Source organism: Canis lupus, chromosome 24 (genome assembly GCF_048164855.1).
Source record: "Canis lupus baileyi chromosome 24, mCanLup2.hap1, whole genome shotgun sequence".
NCBI lineage: Eukaryota > Metazoa > Chordata > Mammalia > Carnivora > Canidae > Canis > Canis lupus.
Genome location: NC_132861.1, coordinates 44651433 through 44668826, shown reverse-complemented (window position 1 = coordinate 44668826; position 17394 = coordinate 44651433). Strand labels below are relative to the sequence as shown.

Genomic DNA, 17394 nt, shown 5'->3' with positions numbered 1-17394 from the left:
TGCATTTTCTAATTGTTACTTAGTGGGCACGAATGACTGTATGATAAAGTCATCTGGGCCTGTCACTTGCGGAGAGCAAGAGGAAGCCTATCTAATCTTGTCTTTGGTGTTGTAGGAGACAACATGAGCTGGCAGCTAAACAGAAGCCAGAACTGCTCCTTCAGTGACGTCGATGAGCTGATGAAGACGGTGCAGTTGGCTGTCCACATCCCCACCTTCCTCCTGGGCCTCCTCCTCAACCTGCTGGCCATCCGAGGCTTCAGCACCTTCCTGAGGAAGAGGAGGTGGCCGGATTATGCCGCCACCGCCATCTACATGATCAACCTGGCCATCTTTGACCTGCTCCTGGTGCTGTCCCTTCCGTTCAAGATGGCTCTGGCCAACGTGCGGGCCCCCCTTCCTTCCCTCTGTACCTTGGTGGAGTGCTTCTACTTCATCAGCATGTACGGGAGTGTCTTCACCATCTGCTTCATCAGTCTGGATAGATTCTTGGCCATCCGGTTCCCGTTCCTGGTCAGCCACCTCCGGTCGCCCAGGAAGATCTTCGGGATCTGTTGCACCATCTGGGTCCTGGTGTGGGCCGGGAGCATCCCTATCTACAGCTTCCATGGGAAGATGGAAAAATACACGTGCTTCCACAACATGTCCGATGGCACCTGGAGCGCCCAGGTCTTCTTTCCCCTTGAGGTGTTTGGCTTCCTCCTTCCCATGGCTGTCATGGGTTTCTGTTCCTCCAGGAGCATTCACATTCTGGTAGGTCGCCGGGGCCTCACCCAGGACTGGGTCCAGCAGAAGGCCTGCATCTGGACAATTGCAGCCAGTCTGGCTGTCTTTGTGGTCTCCTTTCTTCCGGTCCACCTGGGTTTCTTCTTGCAGTTCCTGGTACGGAATGGCTTCATCGTGGAGTGCAGAGCTAAGCAGAACATTAGCTTGTTTTTGCAATTGTCCATGTGTTTCTCCAACGTCAACTGCTGCCTAGATGTCTTCTGCTACTACTTTGTCATCAAAGAATTCCGCATGGACATCATGGCCCACCGGCCCTCCAGGGTCCAGCTGGTGCCCCAGGACACCATGACCAGCAGGGCCTAAGGAGAGAAAGACCCTCCAGGGGAAGGAAACCCCAGCCCCAAATCCTAGTAGCAGATATCCTGTTCCGAGGTTTCTGATGTAGTGGATGAATGTGGCACATCTCCTGGTGTGCTTTTCCTTTTGGTGCTCCCAGAACACCATCTTGCTCCCAAGACCATTCCCCAGCACCCAGGCAACTGGACATAAATCACTTGGTATTTGGGAATCTCTGAAGGACCCAAGAACCAGGTGAATTCTTTATTACTAGGTTCAAAAAGCATGAGGCAAAAGAATTGAAGAAAAGAGTGAGGCCATCTGAGCAAGACTGTTTCCCAGCTCCCCTCATCCTTCTAGTTAGACTAAAAGATTCTGGAAAGGAAGAAAGAGGAATGAGGAGAGAGAACCAAGAGGGTTGGTCATGGTACGTGGAGGTTTGGGCAGAGATGGAGCAGTAGGGATGTATCAAGCTCCTATTTTAGTTTGGGAATCCCAGGGTAGAGTAGACTGGCACCTCCCAGTCCCTTCTCTGGCTCTGGTGGCCATTAACCTCATAGCTAGTGGGGGTGATTGGAGCCGAGCAAGATTATACAGAGAGCCCCAAGTTTCCTATGGGAAAGAAAGGCACAGAAGGCCAGCCAAACCTTCTTGTGTTCACGAGGAGGCTGCAGAAGGATGAGGGAAGCTGGTGTGAGTCAGGCCGTGGCAAAGATATAGATGCTTCGTGGAAGCAGTGGGGACAGAGTGGAAGGGCATTGGTGACACCTGGGGCCACAAGGGACTAGGACACACCTGGGGAAGGAAAGAAACAGGCCAAGGGCTGGAAGTGGACAGCCACCCCCCCCCCCCCCGCTGCTATCATGGTGTCCATTACATGGAGCTCTAGCACTGGCCTTGGGGGGAGAGAGGCCGTGGAGACAAGGCTAGGAGAGGGGGAAATTCCTGAACGTGACCAACTTGCTATCTTGAATAGACTGGGAGATGGTCCATTAGACTGTTTCACTGAGAACGATGAGAAAGAATCAGGCTTGATTTGGTTCAGCCAGAGGAGGATAAAGACCATGTGCTCGTCTTGCCCGCCTGAGTCCTGTCTGAGCGCTGGCCTGGTGACACTGGCCACAGAACTGTCCCTCTCCAGGGACCGGGAGGGAGAGAATGAGCCAGCCAGGGTTTGGAGGAACCATCTCGATGACACAGAGCTCCTGGCAGTTCCTCGTTGGAGACTGTAAACAATTGAATCACGGTTTGGTCTGGGCTTCTCTGATGATCTTGAGGAGGAGCTGTGGTGACAGCTGAAAAGCCTTCTGATGACTCAAGCTGCTCCAGAGAGTAAAATGATTACAAGGATCAATTGTGGGGTGGTTTTGCAAGACGGAGTGAGTGGGATGACATGTAAGAGATAAGACTTCATGTGAAAAGAAGCGGGGGGGGATGGTCTTTGGGAAGAAAAGAACCACTGTCTACCTGTAGGGAGGGAGGCTTCCACCCCCATGTCATGGACAGAAGGTAGGGTGGCTGCGTGGTGGGGAACGGGGTGGTTTAGATAAAACCCTGACGGAGGAGGAGGAGGAGATTGGGCGATTACCCCAGGCTTGCAGCCACAGGGCCCTGTGAAGCGGTGGGCGGATGGGGAGGAAGGATGGAGGGCAGAGCTGCTTCCTGCTTGAGAATCCCCAGCTCCACCCAGAGCCATCCAAGGGCAGGAGCCCCTCTACCTCTGTTTCTGCCACAGCCAACTCAGCGGTCGGGTGGAGGTGAGGGTGAGGAAGCAAGTGTCGATGCAGGGGTGGAAATGGGTGCGGAGGAGTGATCCCAACCAGGATCAGAGGCTCCCACCCCACAGACTGGGCCTTCAAGGAGCCAGCAGCCTTCTGGCCCCTAGAACAGTGAGAAAGTCCTGTTGTTAAAGTCTATGGTATTTGTCACGACAGCCCACGAAGACCAATATGACAGCCATCTCCTGCTGACCCAGGAGCCACCTCCCATCTGGGCTGTGTCCTTAGAGGGGCAGGACTGACCTTACTTTGGGACAGCGCCTCCCCACCCCCAACCCCGGGGACAAGCTAGTGCACAAGCTGCGCCTTCCTCTTGAATCCCTCTCTGGGACCCTGTGAGGCTGAAAGTCAGTATATTAATGCTTTACATTGGCTATGGGTTCTGATGACATTTGCAATAGGAAGACAACAGCCTTGTCGCAAGTTGCCACAAATAAACACTAATTGCAAAGATGCTTGAAGTGGCTGAGGGCTGGCAGGTAACTGTGGAGACCAGAGGCTAAAGGGGAGCCTGCTATGCGGGGCGGTCTCCAGGTAAGGACACAGGCAGGAGATGGTGGAGACCCCCCACGGAGCCGCCGACCCTAGTGATGTGGACAGTGCCCTCGGGGCCAAGGGAAGGCAGCTGAGGCCACCATGAGAGCCCCGCTGCTGAGGGCAAGCAGGGGACCTCAAGACCCATAAGAGTGGAACTTTGGGGGGGAAGCACCCCCTGCAACTACCATCGTGGCCCCCTCTCGCTTTTCTCCACCCGCAGCCGGCCTCCCTCGTGCATCTCCCCGGGATGCACAACCATGAAGAGGCGTTTGAGGGGATGTGGGTGGCAGGGCAAGGAGGACCCGTGGAGCTTGAAGTGGAAGGACAAATGGATGCCCCTCTGCCCAGCGTGAGCCTGAGCATCCTGTCCCGGCCAGGAGCCTGCAAGATGCGTCCTCCTCACAAGGCCACTGCGGGAGGGCCACGTGGCACGTTGATGGGGAGCACAGGTGACCCGCTGCCCCTTGCAGCCTGGTGAGATGTGAAGCACTGTCACTTCAGAGCCCGACATTGGTTCTGCTTGGTGGAGGGGCCCTGAGCTCACCCAGAGCCTCCACCAGCCTTTGTTCTGGGGGCCATCACTGGAGCCAGCAACCCAGACACCCCACTGTGAGGTTGGGGGGGTGGGGGGCGCCTATTGTCACGCAAACCCTGCAAAGTGCATCTGTTCCCCTGCAAGAGACCTCTTCACTGGGGACAGCGGGGATGAGGCAACCGTGCAGGTGATGGCGCACAGATAAGTGTGTGCCCGCTGGCGGCCTGCAGAACTGAGGACAGGGACCCGGCACTCGGCTTGGGCTGAATGTTGGTGGTCCAGGATTCAGAGATGCGGGGTCCAAGCCGATTCCCATGGATGGGGCATCTGAGACGGAATGACTCTGCCTTGGGGAACAGACCGTGTCCAGGAACTCCATGATCGTGTGGGAGGTCCAGGGTCAAACCACAGCCCCATCAGGGGATGGTGGGGCTTCCCCCGAGAGCAGAGAGAGGCCCTATGAACTACAGGGCGGCACCAGATCGGTGGGGAGACCTCGCCCTCCCCCCGGCGTGCTGGGCTCTGGGCTCTGGGAACGGCCCCCTCCAGAGGCGGGTTCGAACCCCCTTGCTGTGCTTCACCCCCCCCCCCCCCGCCGGGTTTGTAAGTCTCAGGCATGGACTTGAAGTGGCAGCCGGAGCTCTGCTCTCCCTGAGGGAGTCCAGTGTGTGCAGCAGAGCGGAGCGTGGCACGAGGGCAGGATGGGGGCGCATGCGGGGAACCCGGCAGGAGGAGACCAGGGAACACCTGGGGAGGAGAACCCGGAAGGAGGAGAACCCAGGCCTGCGCTGAGGACCTCAGAACCACCAGGCAGTAGGTCCCCATCGGAGAGGGCTTGGGTGCACCTCACCCAGAGGCCCACCCAGAGGACAGTGGCCATAACGCTGGGTCAGCGGCTCACACCAGCTACTCGGCTGGATCTGCTCTGGGAGGAGAGGTCGGGGATGCGTATGTGGCTGGCCCCAAGAAGGAGAGGCCAAGCCTGTGGCAGGGCGGCGAGCCAGAGGGCAGAGGGCATTGCCTTGCTCTGGGAAGGAATGCAAAACGGGCAGGTAGAGAAAGTCCCTGGGAGCAGAGGCAGCTGGGGACGGTGGTCCCTAAGTGTGGAGCCTCTCGAGAAGCCAGACCCAGTGTCTTTGCCTCAAAGTGTCTTGGAGATGTCCAAGCGCTGTGCTCAGGGCAGAGCCCCACCTCGAGGGGGCAGGCCGATGGGGGTGGGCTTGGGTGGTGGGCTTTCTCAGCGCTCAACTCCTGGTCCACAGCTTCGGGGAGCTGGACGGTACAGGGGACCAGCCAAAAAGCCACAGTGCCAGTGACGCGTGAATGAGCGACACTGATTCCAAGAAGGAGTGCATGCAGGGCCTCCCAGGGCTCCCACCTCCCTCAGGTAGGGGACTTGGGGCCTGTTATGGACTCCATCAATGTTCACATCCTCCCCAAATTTACATGTTGAGATCCTCACCTCCAGTAGGATGGTATTAGGAAGTGGGGCCTTTTGGGGGTGATTAGGTCATGAAGGTGGAGCTCCCGGGAGTGGGATCAGGGCTTGTATAAAAAAAGACACCCCAGAGAGCTCCTTGCACGTCCTGCCACGTGACAACACAGCGAGGAATCACAGTCTGTGAACAGAGTGAGGGCTCTCCCCAGAACCCGACCGTGCGGGCACCCTGATCTCGGACCTCCAGCCTCCAGAACTGTGGAGAAATAAATGCTTGTTGTTGAATCCCCTGTCTATGGTGTTATGTAATAGCAGCCAGAACTAAGACGGGACCCAATTTAGCAATGAGTTGTTTGAGAAATTGAAGAAATGTTATTTACCAAAATCCCCCTTCAAAAAGGAAAGTATTTGGGAAAGTCCCTGGGGCTCAAAGTGGGAGCAGCTGTTCCAAGAAAGAATCGATTACTTCAGAAAGGGAGGAAGGAGGAAGGGAGACCAGAGGGTCAGGGAGCAGGAAAGACCTAGAAGGATGGCAGAGGGCATGTGTGACCTGGAAAATCTTCCCTGGAAGTGATGGGGTGTCGTGCAGGGCCCAGCATGAGCAGATGTGCAAACGGGGGGACAGGAGGCTTGGCAGCCGGCAGCCTGGGGCAGCACCTGGGAAAGAAAGGTGGAAGCTTGTCAGCCATGGAGCATGTGGTCATCACGGCAGGGGGAGGGGTGCTCTGTTCTCCCTGCAAGGCTGTGACACTGGGGTCCCAGTCAGGCTTATCCAAGGGGTCACCCTGTGGGGGTTGAAGGTGGCTTGGTGCCTGTGGGATCAGAGCAGGGCACGGCCACCCCCATGGGCTGAAGGCTGGACTCCCCAGCACTACCTCCTTCCCGTGGCTGAAACTGGCCACAGCCCTGAGCCACACTCAACCCCGGGCTCCCAAGGCTGGGAGAAGGAGGAAAGCTCAGGAGCTGGGTCAAAAGGTCAAGGCTGACTGCTTGCTTCAACCCTGACCCTATAGGCCCATGGCCCAGTCACCCCGCGCAGTGTGCCATGCTCCTGCTGTGCCTAGGACGCAACAACCCATGGGAAATGTCCGGCACTGGCAAGGACTCCATAAGTAGAATCAATTTAGAATTATAATTGAAGGGGATCCCTGGGTGGCTCAGTGGTTTAGCGCCTGCCTTTGGCCTGGGGTGCGATCCTGGAGTCCCGGGATCGAGTCCCACATCAGGCTCCCGGCATGGAGCCTGCTTCTCCCTCCTCCTGTCTCTGTGCCCCCCTCTCTCTCTGTCTATCATAAATAAATAAATAAATCTTTAAAAAAAAAAAAGAATTATAATTGAAATTACTTTGAATTAGAATGAAATTAGAATTGTGGTGAGTTCCCTTAAAAAAGAAAAAAGGAAAGAAAGAAAAAGAAGTTGTGGCTAGTTGCTGTCTATGTAGGTCACAGGTCTCTGATCAACTTTGTGTCATGGGTTCCTCCTGCAGTCTGGAGAGGTTTGTGGGCTTCCCCCAGGATAACAGATTTGTGGGTTTTTTGTTTTTTGTTGTTTTTCAGATTTATTTATTTATTTTAGAGAGAGAGAGAGAGAGAGAGCACGCCAGCAGGGGGAGGAGCAGAAGGCGTGAGAAAGAATCTCAAGCCAACTCCCTGCTGAGCGCAGAGCCCCCCATGTGGGGCTGGATCCCAGGAGCCTGAGGTTAGGACTGGAGCAAAAATCAAGACTCCGATACCCAACGAACTGAGCCACCCAGGAGCCCCCGCAACATAGCAGTTTTATTTTATTTTATTTAAAGATTCTATTTATTTATTCATGAGAGACACAGAGAGAGAGGCAGAGACATAGGCAGAGGGAGAAGCAGGCTCCGTGCAGGGAGCCCGACGTGGGACTCGATCCCGGGACCCCAGAATCACTCCCTGGGCTGAAGGCAGCGCTAAACCGCTGAGCCACCCAGACTGCCCAACATAGCAATTTTAAATGCACAAAGTAAAACACGTAGGATCATAAAGGAAACCTAAAATATTGAAATACAGTTACTGAAATTTAAAAATTGTGATACGGCAGCAAGCGTGCTTCTGTATTCAGGCCTCGCATGAGAGGTTCTGTTACTTGCTTAACAACTATCATAATTTCGAATTAGTGATGAGCTGAGCTGAAACAATATTTGGAAATTTCTGCAGCAGCTGTGGTGTGATGTGAAATTTGCTGTGACTTCTGCTGATGGCCAGGTCCCAGGGACTGTCTCCACTGCTGTGGTGTGATACCCACTCACGCAATAGAAGGAAATACTGGTTTCGACTAACGATCAGTGAAAATAAATAGGCAATGGTTTTCCCCAGCCAGTTCACGACTCCTCTGAGTTCCACTCCTGACCTCCAGGTTAGGAACCCAGGTTTGGGCAGACCTAAGGATACCTGGAGACAGGTGTTCTTCCTCCGGAGAAGGAGCATCTGTGTGCCCTCTTGGTTATGCAAACTGGGGGCCACCAGGGTGCCATCCTTTTCCTCATGGGGTTGTGGGCAGCGGGGCTCAGCAGAAGCTGGTGTGCCCCCGGCTGGGGTGCGGCACTCTAGGGTGAGGCTCTCTGGGGCGTTCTGAAAGCAGAGACACCCACATCCCCACTCCTGATCTCTGAGATGCAGAGTCGGGCTGGCTTGTTCAGGTGTGCTATGGTGAGGCCCTCAAAGTGAGTCACCCTGAGTAAAGCGGGGAGCCTGACAGGCTGTTCTCATTTCAAAGGGGGAGGGCTGAGGCCGGCAGGGAATGGGAATGTGGCTGATGCTTGGTCTCTTCCCATCCTGCCACCCTGCCCCCACTGCCAATCCCCGCCCCCCCCCCCCCCCCCCCCCCGTGATGCTTTAGGAACTGAAGGCAGGTTGTGGGGAAGTGGACTATAAAGGGCCATAAACCTGAACCTAGATCCCGAAGGGCATCCCAGCCTTGGGGCAGCAGCGTCCTCTGTGCCTCAAGCTTCAACAGTGACCCCTGGTGACAGCAGGGAGCAACAGCAGCCGTGGGCTCCTGGGACCCCGCTTCTCCCGGGGTCAGGAGGCCAAGCTGACCTCCTCTTTGGGCTAAGAAGGACCCTTGGGTTTGGGAAACTCGGGGCGACCCTCCTTACTCCGCCCAGTGAATTTGGGTGAAAAAAGAAAGGTAAACACATTTGTAATCTAAGTTGGTGAAGCGAGTCATACCAGTTACATCACTGTCCTCCTGTTGTGTATATTTTATTACGATTACCATTCCTCCGATGTGTTGACATAATGAGTTCCACTCTCAGGGAATGACTTTGCCTAAACTTCTGTAAAAGTTCTCGAGGGCACATTACTGTCGTGCCATAAAGCACCTCCAAGTTCCCATCACACCAGCAGATTTAGTCTTTGGCACGATTGTGAATTGTTTCCCTACCTCTCACTCCCAACTCCAGCGCCCCGCTCCCCCCCCCCCCGCTGCTCCCCCCCCCCCCCCAGGCCATCCGTCCTCATTCTGCTCTTCATCATCTGCCCTCGGGAGTCATTACTCCTGGTATAAGTACTTGGCCATATGGTTTTTCTGTCTTGGGACATTTGCAATGACACTGGGAGAAAGCTGTAATTCAAACAAGAAAGCAGGGGTGGGGGAGACACTTTTGGACATAGCCACCCACCCACCCCCCAAGCATCTAAAGTTGCAACCAAGAACCTACACAGGTGAGGCTGACTCCCAAGGCTCTGGGGTATCTGGAATCAGGAAACCTGGAGAGGAGGCTCCACAAGGCAAATGAGCGATCCCTTGGCAGAGGATGGGGCTTGGGTGCATTTTAAATTTCTGCGTATTGGGGTGCCTGGGTTGCTCAGTGGTTGAGCATCTGCTTTTGGCTCAAGTCATGATCCCGGGGTCCTGGGATCAAGTCCCACATCAGGCTCCCTGCAGGGAGCTTGCCCCTCCTTCTGCCTATGTCTCTGCCTCTCTGTGTGTCTCTTGTGAATAAATAAATTAAATCTTTAAAAAAATAATAAATTTCTGTGTATTGTGATCTGTGTCCTTTACCCTTGGCTTTCCATAAAGTTCCGCACACTCAGTAGCCTTGTGACAGTCGTCCTTTGTGGGAGGAAGGAAGCGGGGAGATTTCCCATGTGGGCTCAGCCCCACTGAACTTGTAGGACCAGGGCTAAGAGGGAGAATCATGCAGTTTCCCCGGAGACTTCTAGGAGTGTGGTGGGGAGTGCCAGGGTCACAAGCCCTTCTGTTTGGAGAGCAAAGGGAGGGCGACATCACCCCCATAATGCTGAGGACCTGGGACTAGTGATAGGTATGTCCAGGACCTGCCTGCAAAGGGAGCTGCTTCACAGTGTGGAAACATGTAAAACGGAGGTACGAGGTATGAGGGGCTCCTGCTTCCTGATTCCCAGGTGAGTGCTCTTTCCACAGCAGCGCTCTGGGTCTCAGTGCCCTAACCTGTCCTCTGGAGGCCCCCCCAGGGCTCTCCACAGACCCTGTGCCCTCAGAGCATGACCCCTCTGCCTCCCAGCAGAGGTAAGTGCAAGCCCACCTGCCCGCCTCTGCCTCATTGGTCCCTCCAGGAGCTCTAAATAGAACAGGTCCTTCCTAATCGGGGCTCACAGCGAGGGCTCACGTCATCTTTCCACTCTCGTGTGCCTGGCACAGGCTGGGCACACAGCAGAGCCCGTAAATGCCTGGCGATTGACAGCTGCAGACACCACCACGGCCCCAGCCCTTGCTTCAACCCAGAGGCAATTGGAAGCTTGGCTCTCCCTGCATCCGGGGCCCTATAGCAGCCACCTGCTGGAGACAACAGAAAGCTGGAGTCCTGCCCCAAGCCCCTCCTCCCCAGCTGGGTGAGGGAGCCTCGGCTGCCCTTGCTGGAGGTGATAGTAATGCTGGGGCAACTGGTATGTCTCATATCACCACTGACAAATAAGGTCCCATTTCTCCTAAAGTTCAGATAACAACTCTAAACCCCCAACGCGATGGGAAAGGGCGCTTGTGGCTTGGGATAAAATTTCTGGTGAGAGCATCACACGGAGATTCAAAAAAATGCTGAACTTGAGTAACTGAGACTTGAGGGTAGGTCATGTGCCCTGGAAATCCCTGGTGACCTAAACTGTGGCCCAAGGGATGAGGAAGACAAAGACACCTGATGTCCTGGTGAGAAGTTGAGATAAAAATGTTCCATAGGGCAGCCCCGGGTGGCTCAGTGGCTTAGCGCCACCTTCAGCCCAGGGCCTGATCCTGGAGTCCTGGGATCGAGTCCTGTGTCGGGCTCCCTGCATGGAGCCTGCTTCTCCCTCTGCCTGTGTCTCTGCCTCTCTCTCTCTCTCTCTCTCTCTCTCTCTCTGTGTCTATCATGAATAAATAAAGAAAATCTTAAAAAAAAAAAGTTCCATAAAAGGTGAAAGCAGAAATGAGCAACATTTCCAAATTAATGTATTACTTACCTCTTCCCATGGAATCCAAATAGATATTTAAAAACAAACACACATGAACCACTACAAGAGACATTTGAATAGTTGCCTGCATATCCTCAGAGTTGGGATATTCAAGTGAATCTTCTCATTTGGAAGAATGATTTATTTTTATTGTACATTTTTTTTAAGATTTTATTTATTTATTTGAGAGAGAGCACGAGCAGTAGGAGGAGCAGAGAGAGAAGGGCAAGCAGACTCTCTGCTGAGCGGGGAGCCCAAAGATGCGGGGCTCACTCCAGGACCCCAAGATCAAGACCTGAGCCGAAACCAGATGCTTAACTGAATGAATCACCCAGGCAACCCATGTGCATCTTCTTAATGGCCAAGTGGGAGATGCCTCATACTCAGGGTTGCCTTGGGTTTGGGCACAGATGGCATGAGCCCACGATTCCTGGAGAAATCCAGGTCTGGGTAGATGGAGCAAATCCAGATTCTTCTAATGGGATATGGAAGCAAATGGAATGTGGAAGCAGATGTCTGGGCTAATGCCTGCTTCCCTGCCACAGCTGAGTGCCCCAAGGGCCTATCCCTTGCTAGGGATCATCACCAGCTGCCATCAGCTCTCTATCCTGGAGGGAGGCTAGAGGGAGGCCTCATGTGGGTACAGCCACCCACAGGGGTGCCCTCAGCAACTCATCTGCAGCTTGGAGCTGCACCTATTTACTTGGGTTAGCTCAGGTTGGTTTCTCTTGCAGGCAACGAAGAACCCTTCTGTTAGGGAAATGAGCTTTCCTGCTCCAGAAGAAGAAAGGCTGATGGTGGGGAGTGGGGATGGGGGTGCTCTGGGTGCAAGTGGGACGAGGAGGTTCCCTCTCTGATGCGGGATGGGAAAGAGGTATCTTTGGACACACCCCTCCCACAAGCCTTAGGGCTACAAGGGTAAGCCCTTTGGGATAATCTCACCTTTATTCCCATTTCCTTGGGAAACACTGGATCAGGATTTTTTTTTTTTTTTTTTTTTTTTGGCAAAAAACCCTCTGGGGTGGTGGAAACCGCACAGTGACCATGGATTGCCCGGGAGGGACAGGCACAGATTCTTCCCTTTTCTGGGGTCCGGGAAGCAGAAGTCTGACGTGGGGGTGAGGAGACCTCCAACGGCCCGGTCCCCAGAGACCAGGGTGGTCTCCACAGGAAGAAGTGTAGGAACAGGAAGCTGCTGAGTTCACCGGGTGCTTGCCAGCAGCATCGGCAGTGTTCCGGCTATGCTATGACCCCATAGGCGGCCCGGGTCCGCATTTGGCACCTGGCAGCTGCCCTCTGAAGGTCAAAGAAGTGACAGGAATCTCCCCCTTCCCCACGACTTCCAGGGATTCTCACTGTCCTCAGGTCTCGGCTTAGACACACATTTCTCTGGGTGCCTGACCCAGACCTGACCCCCCCAGCTCCCGTGAGGCCCCTTCCTATGTGTCCCCATGAATTTCTAGCTTCTCACATGGAACTGAGGCCTATGAGGGTCTTTGGCTGCAGGGAACTCACTTGGATCCCTTCGAGAAAAGCAGATGATGATGCTAAGTACACAATTTTATAAATTGACTAAAAATTATTGCGTTGTTGAATAAGGAAGGAGGGAAGGAGGGTGAGAGGGAAGGAAAGCAAAGCATGTCTGGATGTGTGTGGAAATAAAGGCAACAGGACTCTCAGCTCCATTGCAAGGCCACCGAGAGCCCTGGACAGACGTACCACAAGGCCTCCCTGGGTGGGCCTCACAGGGCCTGGAACAGGGCTCAGTGCTTGAAAGGGTTGGAAATTTCTAGAAAGTTTACTGACTCTGATCTCTCCTTCCAGCCTTTCAGCTCTGTCTCCTGCTACCACCGCCCCTCCCAATGGCCACTGTCTCTGTTGGCCAGTCCATGTGTGTTGATGGCTGGCATCCTGAGGATGGGCCGCCTGGGGGGTCAGGCACTCCCCACTGATAGGGTCAACCAGGGCAGGGGCGCCATGGGGCCACCCAAGCGCATGACACGGCCCCCTATGGAGCCGCTCCCTCCAGCGGGGGCCTGTCTTATTGGAACAGTCACTCCCGTCTGTACTCTGTGGCTGCTTTCGAGCTACAGCCACAGAGTCGAGTAGTTACAACAGAGCCTGTAGGGTCTGTGAAGCCACAATATTTCCAATTTTGCCTTTTGCAAAAAACATTTCCTGACCTCTGCACAGAGTTATAAACCTTGAAAACAGAACTTTGGTCTTATTCACACTTGGATTCCCAAAACTTAGCCGAGTGCCCACATATAGTAGGAGCTCAGTAAATGGTGTTACATGAATAAATGAATGGCTCTTTGCTGAATCTGTACACTCGGAGCCCCTTGCTTTAGAAGGAGCACCCTTCTTAGACTCCTGCCCATTGGGCAGGGTGCCCAGCTGTGCCAGTTCGCTCAGGCCTGTGGGCTTCCCAGGACCTGGGATGCTCAGTGCAGAAGCTGGAAAGTCTTGGGCAAAGGTGGACAATTCTTTCACGTTATGTTGAACAGCTTTTTCTAAGGAGAAGGATTTTGGCCAATTAATCCACCATGGGTGGCTGTGTGGAGCTGCGCGCCCAACAGAAACACTCACACGTATAAGAGCCTACGTAAGAGCAACAGATTCAGACAACCGGGTACAAGAGCAAGGCAGTGCCCGATGATGGTAGCCAGGGGGCCGGAGAGGCCAGTGCGGTAGGGATGCTGGATGTTACCGAATGGAGCAGTGGAGATCTCTTCGGGCTGATGAAGAAAGGCTTCCTGGGAGCCGGAGTCCAGCTGGTCTGCCCTGAAAGAGAAGGAACCCATCGCTGGTAGGGAAGAAGGAAGGCAGTGATTTTATTGGTGTACGAGGTCCCTAGGGTCCAAATGTCAATACCGGTGAAAACTCAGAGGCGGTCACAAAGCTATTCCTGAGCCAGTTTCGGTGGCGGGGGATGAGGTGTGATCAGCCAGCCTGGGGCCTGTGCCCACCTCAGAGGGGGCACGTGGGGAGCCCATCGTGGCACCAAGCAGCCTGTGGAGTGGAAGAGGAACTCTGGACAGGAAATCAAGATGACTTGGTTTGGGCTCCTTGGAAAGCAGAGCAGGAACAAAGGCTCAAGTGACACTCCTTTGTTAGGGAGGGTGGCCCCTTGGAGCAGGAGAGAGGGAAAGGGGGTGCTGCAGGGAGGAGGACAAGCCAGTTCCAGAGAGCAGCATGGAGCTGGCCGTGGCTTGGTAACAAACCTGAGGGGTTGCTCAGTCTCATGGGGCCATCCTGAGAAGCCATACAAATCACTGATTCTCAGCATAGTCCTTCAGAGGAGAGAAGGAGAATTTGTTCACAGCCTCCATCTCACGTTGGTTCCCTGGCAGTTGTTAACTGCCTGGACTTCCCCGTGGAGATGGGTGGATGCAACGTCTCCTTCCCTAATGTCCAGGGAAACCCCAGAAGCAGGAGGTGCATGGCCTGAGCCAGAGGCTGCTGAATTGTGCGTGGGTGAGGCCACCCGAGTGCACACACAGGTGTGGTCTCAGCAGTGGCTGCAGCTGGTGGCCAATGGCCCGAAGATAAGTGAGCGAGGTCCAAAGTGGCACACGGATGGGTCTGATGCAGAGGGGACTTGAGAGTGTGGGGTTGGATCAACTAGAGCCACCAGGGTCCTTCTCCAGGCCAGCAAGGCTCCAGCCTCCCACTGAAGCAGAGACCAGGGCTGACCACCATTTGCACAAAGAGATGACCGGGGCTGGGGCGGTCACTGGGTTGAGGAAGGTCCACTGTGACAAGTGAGAACCAAGTCCTTAGCTCCCACAAAAGCAAAGGGCAAAATGAGCTCCTCTCCGTGGAACCCAGAGTGGTCTTAGAAGGTCGCACAGCAAATGCGGAGTTAAGCTAAAAGAAGGCATGAAATCTCAGTTGCTTATTTTCTTGCCTGGAGCAGATAAATCCTAAAACAGAGCACTTAGGTGTGGCGCTGGGGGTCCGAAGACTAAACAGCTAGGTTTGAAATTTTGCCAAAGGATCTGCAGGGTTGGGAAGCAGATGGATGCCAGGACATCTGGAGAGACCCAGGATCTGCCCAGGCCCAGCCCACAGCTGGAGGGAGGCAGGAGGACTTGTTCTCACCCGGTGCTCTGCTCATCCCACCGCATCCTGCTCAAACCCCAGCCTTCCTCTCCGTGCCGGAGCCAGAAGTCGTGATGCCCAAGTACTGGGTTCCATCCCTTTGGCCTCAAGGCCGGGTGAGGAGAAGGTGACCCTTGGTGGCTGTTTGTGGGCCTTGGTCACCATCTCCCTGTGCAGGATGGTCAAGGCTTCTGTAGTCTGATGGGAAGTTGGCCAAGGTGAAAAAGAGAGGTGGAAAGAGGGACACTGGGTGGGGGTGGGGGGGTGGTCACGACACTATGAGACATTGAGCCTTAGTGGCGCTCTGTGACTTTGAATATAAGCCCAACACATAGCTCCCCCGCGGCACCCCGGGCTTCCCCCTCGCGGCTCGGCGCACTGTCCCATCACTTCTCGATTGTTCCCTCCCGCTAGACGTGAGCTCTGGGAGGCAAAGCCTCCTCTTGTTCACGGCCTCCCACCCCCGTGTCCCCGTGCGTGCTCCCAGAGGGCAGGGCCCGTGTCCCGCTCGTCTCTCCCCATCCCCTGGACGGGGCCCAGCACGCAGCTGGCCTCCAAACCATTTGCTGCGTGAAGGACTGACCTCACCTCCTGACCTCACCTCCTCACATCTCCTTTTCGGTTCCATCCCAGCCTGTAGCCGGGGAAAGCTGAATGCCGTGCAAAGAAACTTCTCTTAACAGCTAGGAACACTGTGATGACCCTGTCTGTGCCGAGCCGGGGGTGGAGGTGGTGGGGGGGGGGGCTCCTCGGGGCTCTGGCCTCCCCAGGACAGCCAGCCAGGAGTGTTCTCACCTGCGGTCCCCTCGTCCGCCCTCACCCCCGGGCGGGGTGGCCATGTGGCTGCCCTGTGAAGCTGGTGGAAAACAGCTCTCCTGAGTGCCCTCGGGCTCTGGGCTGTCCCAGGGGGGCCACCGAAGCCCTGGGACTTGGGGCAAGTCACCCAAATACTGTTCTTTCCACCTCGTTTGGCCCAGTTCTGGTAAATGCAAGTTTTATTACCAGCAACGGCAACAGGCTAGAGCGTCGGAGAAGATCCAGCTGGAATCTTTCCTGGTCTCAGAGGCGCACAGTCCCTGTTCAGCAAAGCCTGGCCCGGGGATCCTCGGTGACAGCAGTCTCCCGGGTAACCATGGGTCAGAATGGGGAGCCCGGGCCCTGCTGGGGGGGTCTCTGGAGCCAGCTGGGCAGGCTGTGTGGGGCAGCTCTTTTGTGAGGGGTTCGCGTGGGGTAGAAACGACCTGGGTGGGCACCGGGCTCCATCCACATGGCAGGCCTGGAAGGTGGGTGCACCCGGGGGGCCAGGGGCCAGGACGCCCTGTGACATCTGGGAGAAGGGGGTGCTCCTGAAACAGGCTGCATCTCACTCCCTCCACCTCCAGACGACAGCCCCCCCCACCCCGCCAGTCTCCATAGCCCAGGCCTGCCCTGCCCCCCCATGACCTGGACATTTCTGAACACCCAGAGAATCAGGTTTTTCCATCTCTTGTGAAATGGGAAGAAAGGACTCTTGCTTCCCGAACTGGTAACTGGTTACGGCTGCCCCGCTTCCAAATTACAATTCCCCGGTTTCCATCACATTGCTGCCCACTGCTTCCAACGCCCTCAATCCAGACAGGCCAGAGGGTCCCCCAGGATGGGTCACTGCGGCACCCGCTGCTTCCCACAGGAAGTTCCCAGCCAGGACTCCTGCACACCTGCCCTGGCTGTGCTAAAGAGCTTCTTCCTTTGCCCAGCTGCCCAGGCAGAGGGCCAGTGGGGGCTGGTCTCTCCCCTCAGAGCCACGTGTCACCACTTCTTTCTCTCCTCCCGACTGTCTCATACTCACCCCAAATTCCCTTGAGCTCTCAGCTCTTCTGATACATTCCTCCAACCGTTATGAGCTCAACTGAGAACTTCTTAAGCCTACCAACAGCCAAGTGGGGATAGATATTATCCCCAGTTTCCAGACGGGGAAACTGAGATGAGGAGAGATGAAGTAACTTGCTCAAGTTCCCTGTTACCACAGTAGCTGGTATCTGAAGATGGCCCCAAACAATTGTGCCCCTCCCTGTCCGTGCTTGCCATCCCTCGCCTCGAGAGGTGGAGCTCGTGCCCTCTCTTTCTGAATCTGGGTTAAGCCCATAACCGCTTTGACCAATAGAATGAAAAAATGGTGTGCCGGGGCCTCCAAGCCCAGGCATTAAGAAGGTCTGGCAGCTTTTGCTTCCTCTGCTGGTTGGAGCCCAGCCCCTGTGATGTGGGGAAGCCCAAGCAGTCAAGGGGAGAGGCCCATCTGGAGGAAATGGACTGGCCCTGCCATGCTCTGAACTGATAAGAAGTTCTCTAAGCGGTGGATCTTCTTGCCTCCCTAAAGACCACTCAGCTGATGACACATAAAGCGAAAACAAGCTGTCCCCACTGAGCCCTGCCCAAACTGCAAAAACTTGAGCAAATGCTTGCTATTTTCAGCCACAGGCTTTGGAGCATTTATTATGCAGCAACAGAGAACCAAAGCAATCACACAGCCAG

At 55.1% G+C, this 17394-nt stretch overlaps 1 protein-coding gene and 1 long non-coding RNA gene across 6 annotated transcripts in view; one reads left to right on the top strand and one right to left on the bottom strand.

Annotated features, from left to right (window-relative positions):
* The window catches only part of GPR55 (G protein-coupled receptor 55), a 68456-nt gene extending 62821 nt beyond the window's left edge, over nucleotides 1-5635 (top strand). For all 5 annotated transcript variants that reach the window (XM_072796646.1, XM_072796643.1, XM_072796645.1 and 2 more), the window contains one exon: nucleotides 116-5635. In XM_072796646.1, coding sequence (XP_072652747.1) covers nucleotides 124-1089 — 966 coding nt within the window. In that variant the 5' untranslated portion in view covers nucleotides 116-123 and the 3' untranslated portion in view covers nucleotides 1090-5635. The remainder of the gene's footprint in view (nucleotides 1-115) is intronic.
* Nucleotides 5636-5699: 64 nt separating this feature from the next.
* LOC140616157 (uncharacterized) lies at nucleotides 5700-16204 on the bottom strand. The gene is made up of 3 exons (XR_012016689.1): nucleotides 15679-16204; nucleotides 13490-13563; nucleotides 5700-6007 (listed from the first exon to the last, which is right to left on the bottom strand). It is a non-coding gene; the product is annotated as an uncharacterized lncRNA (long non-coding RNA).
* Nucleotides 16205-17394: the final 1190 nt, after the last annotated feature.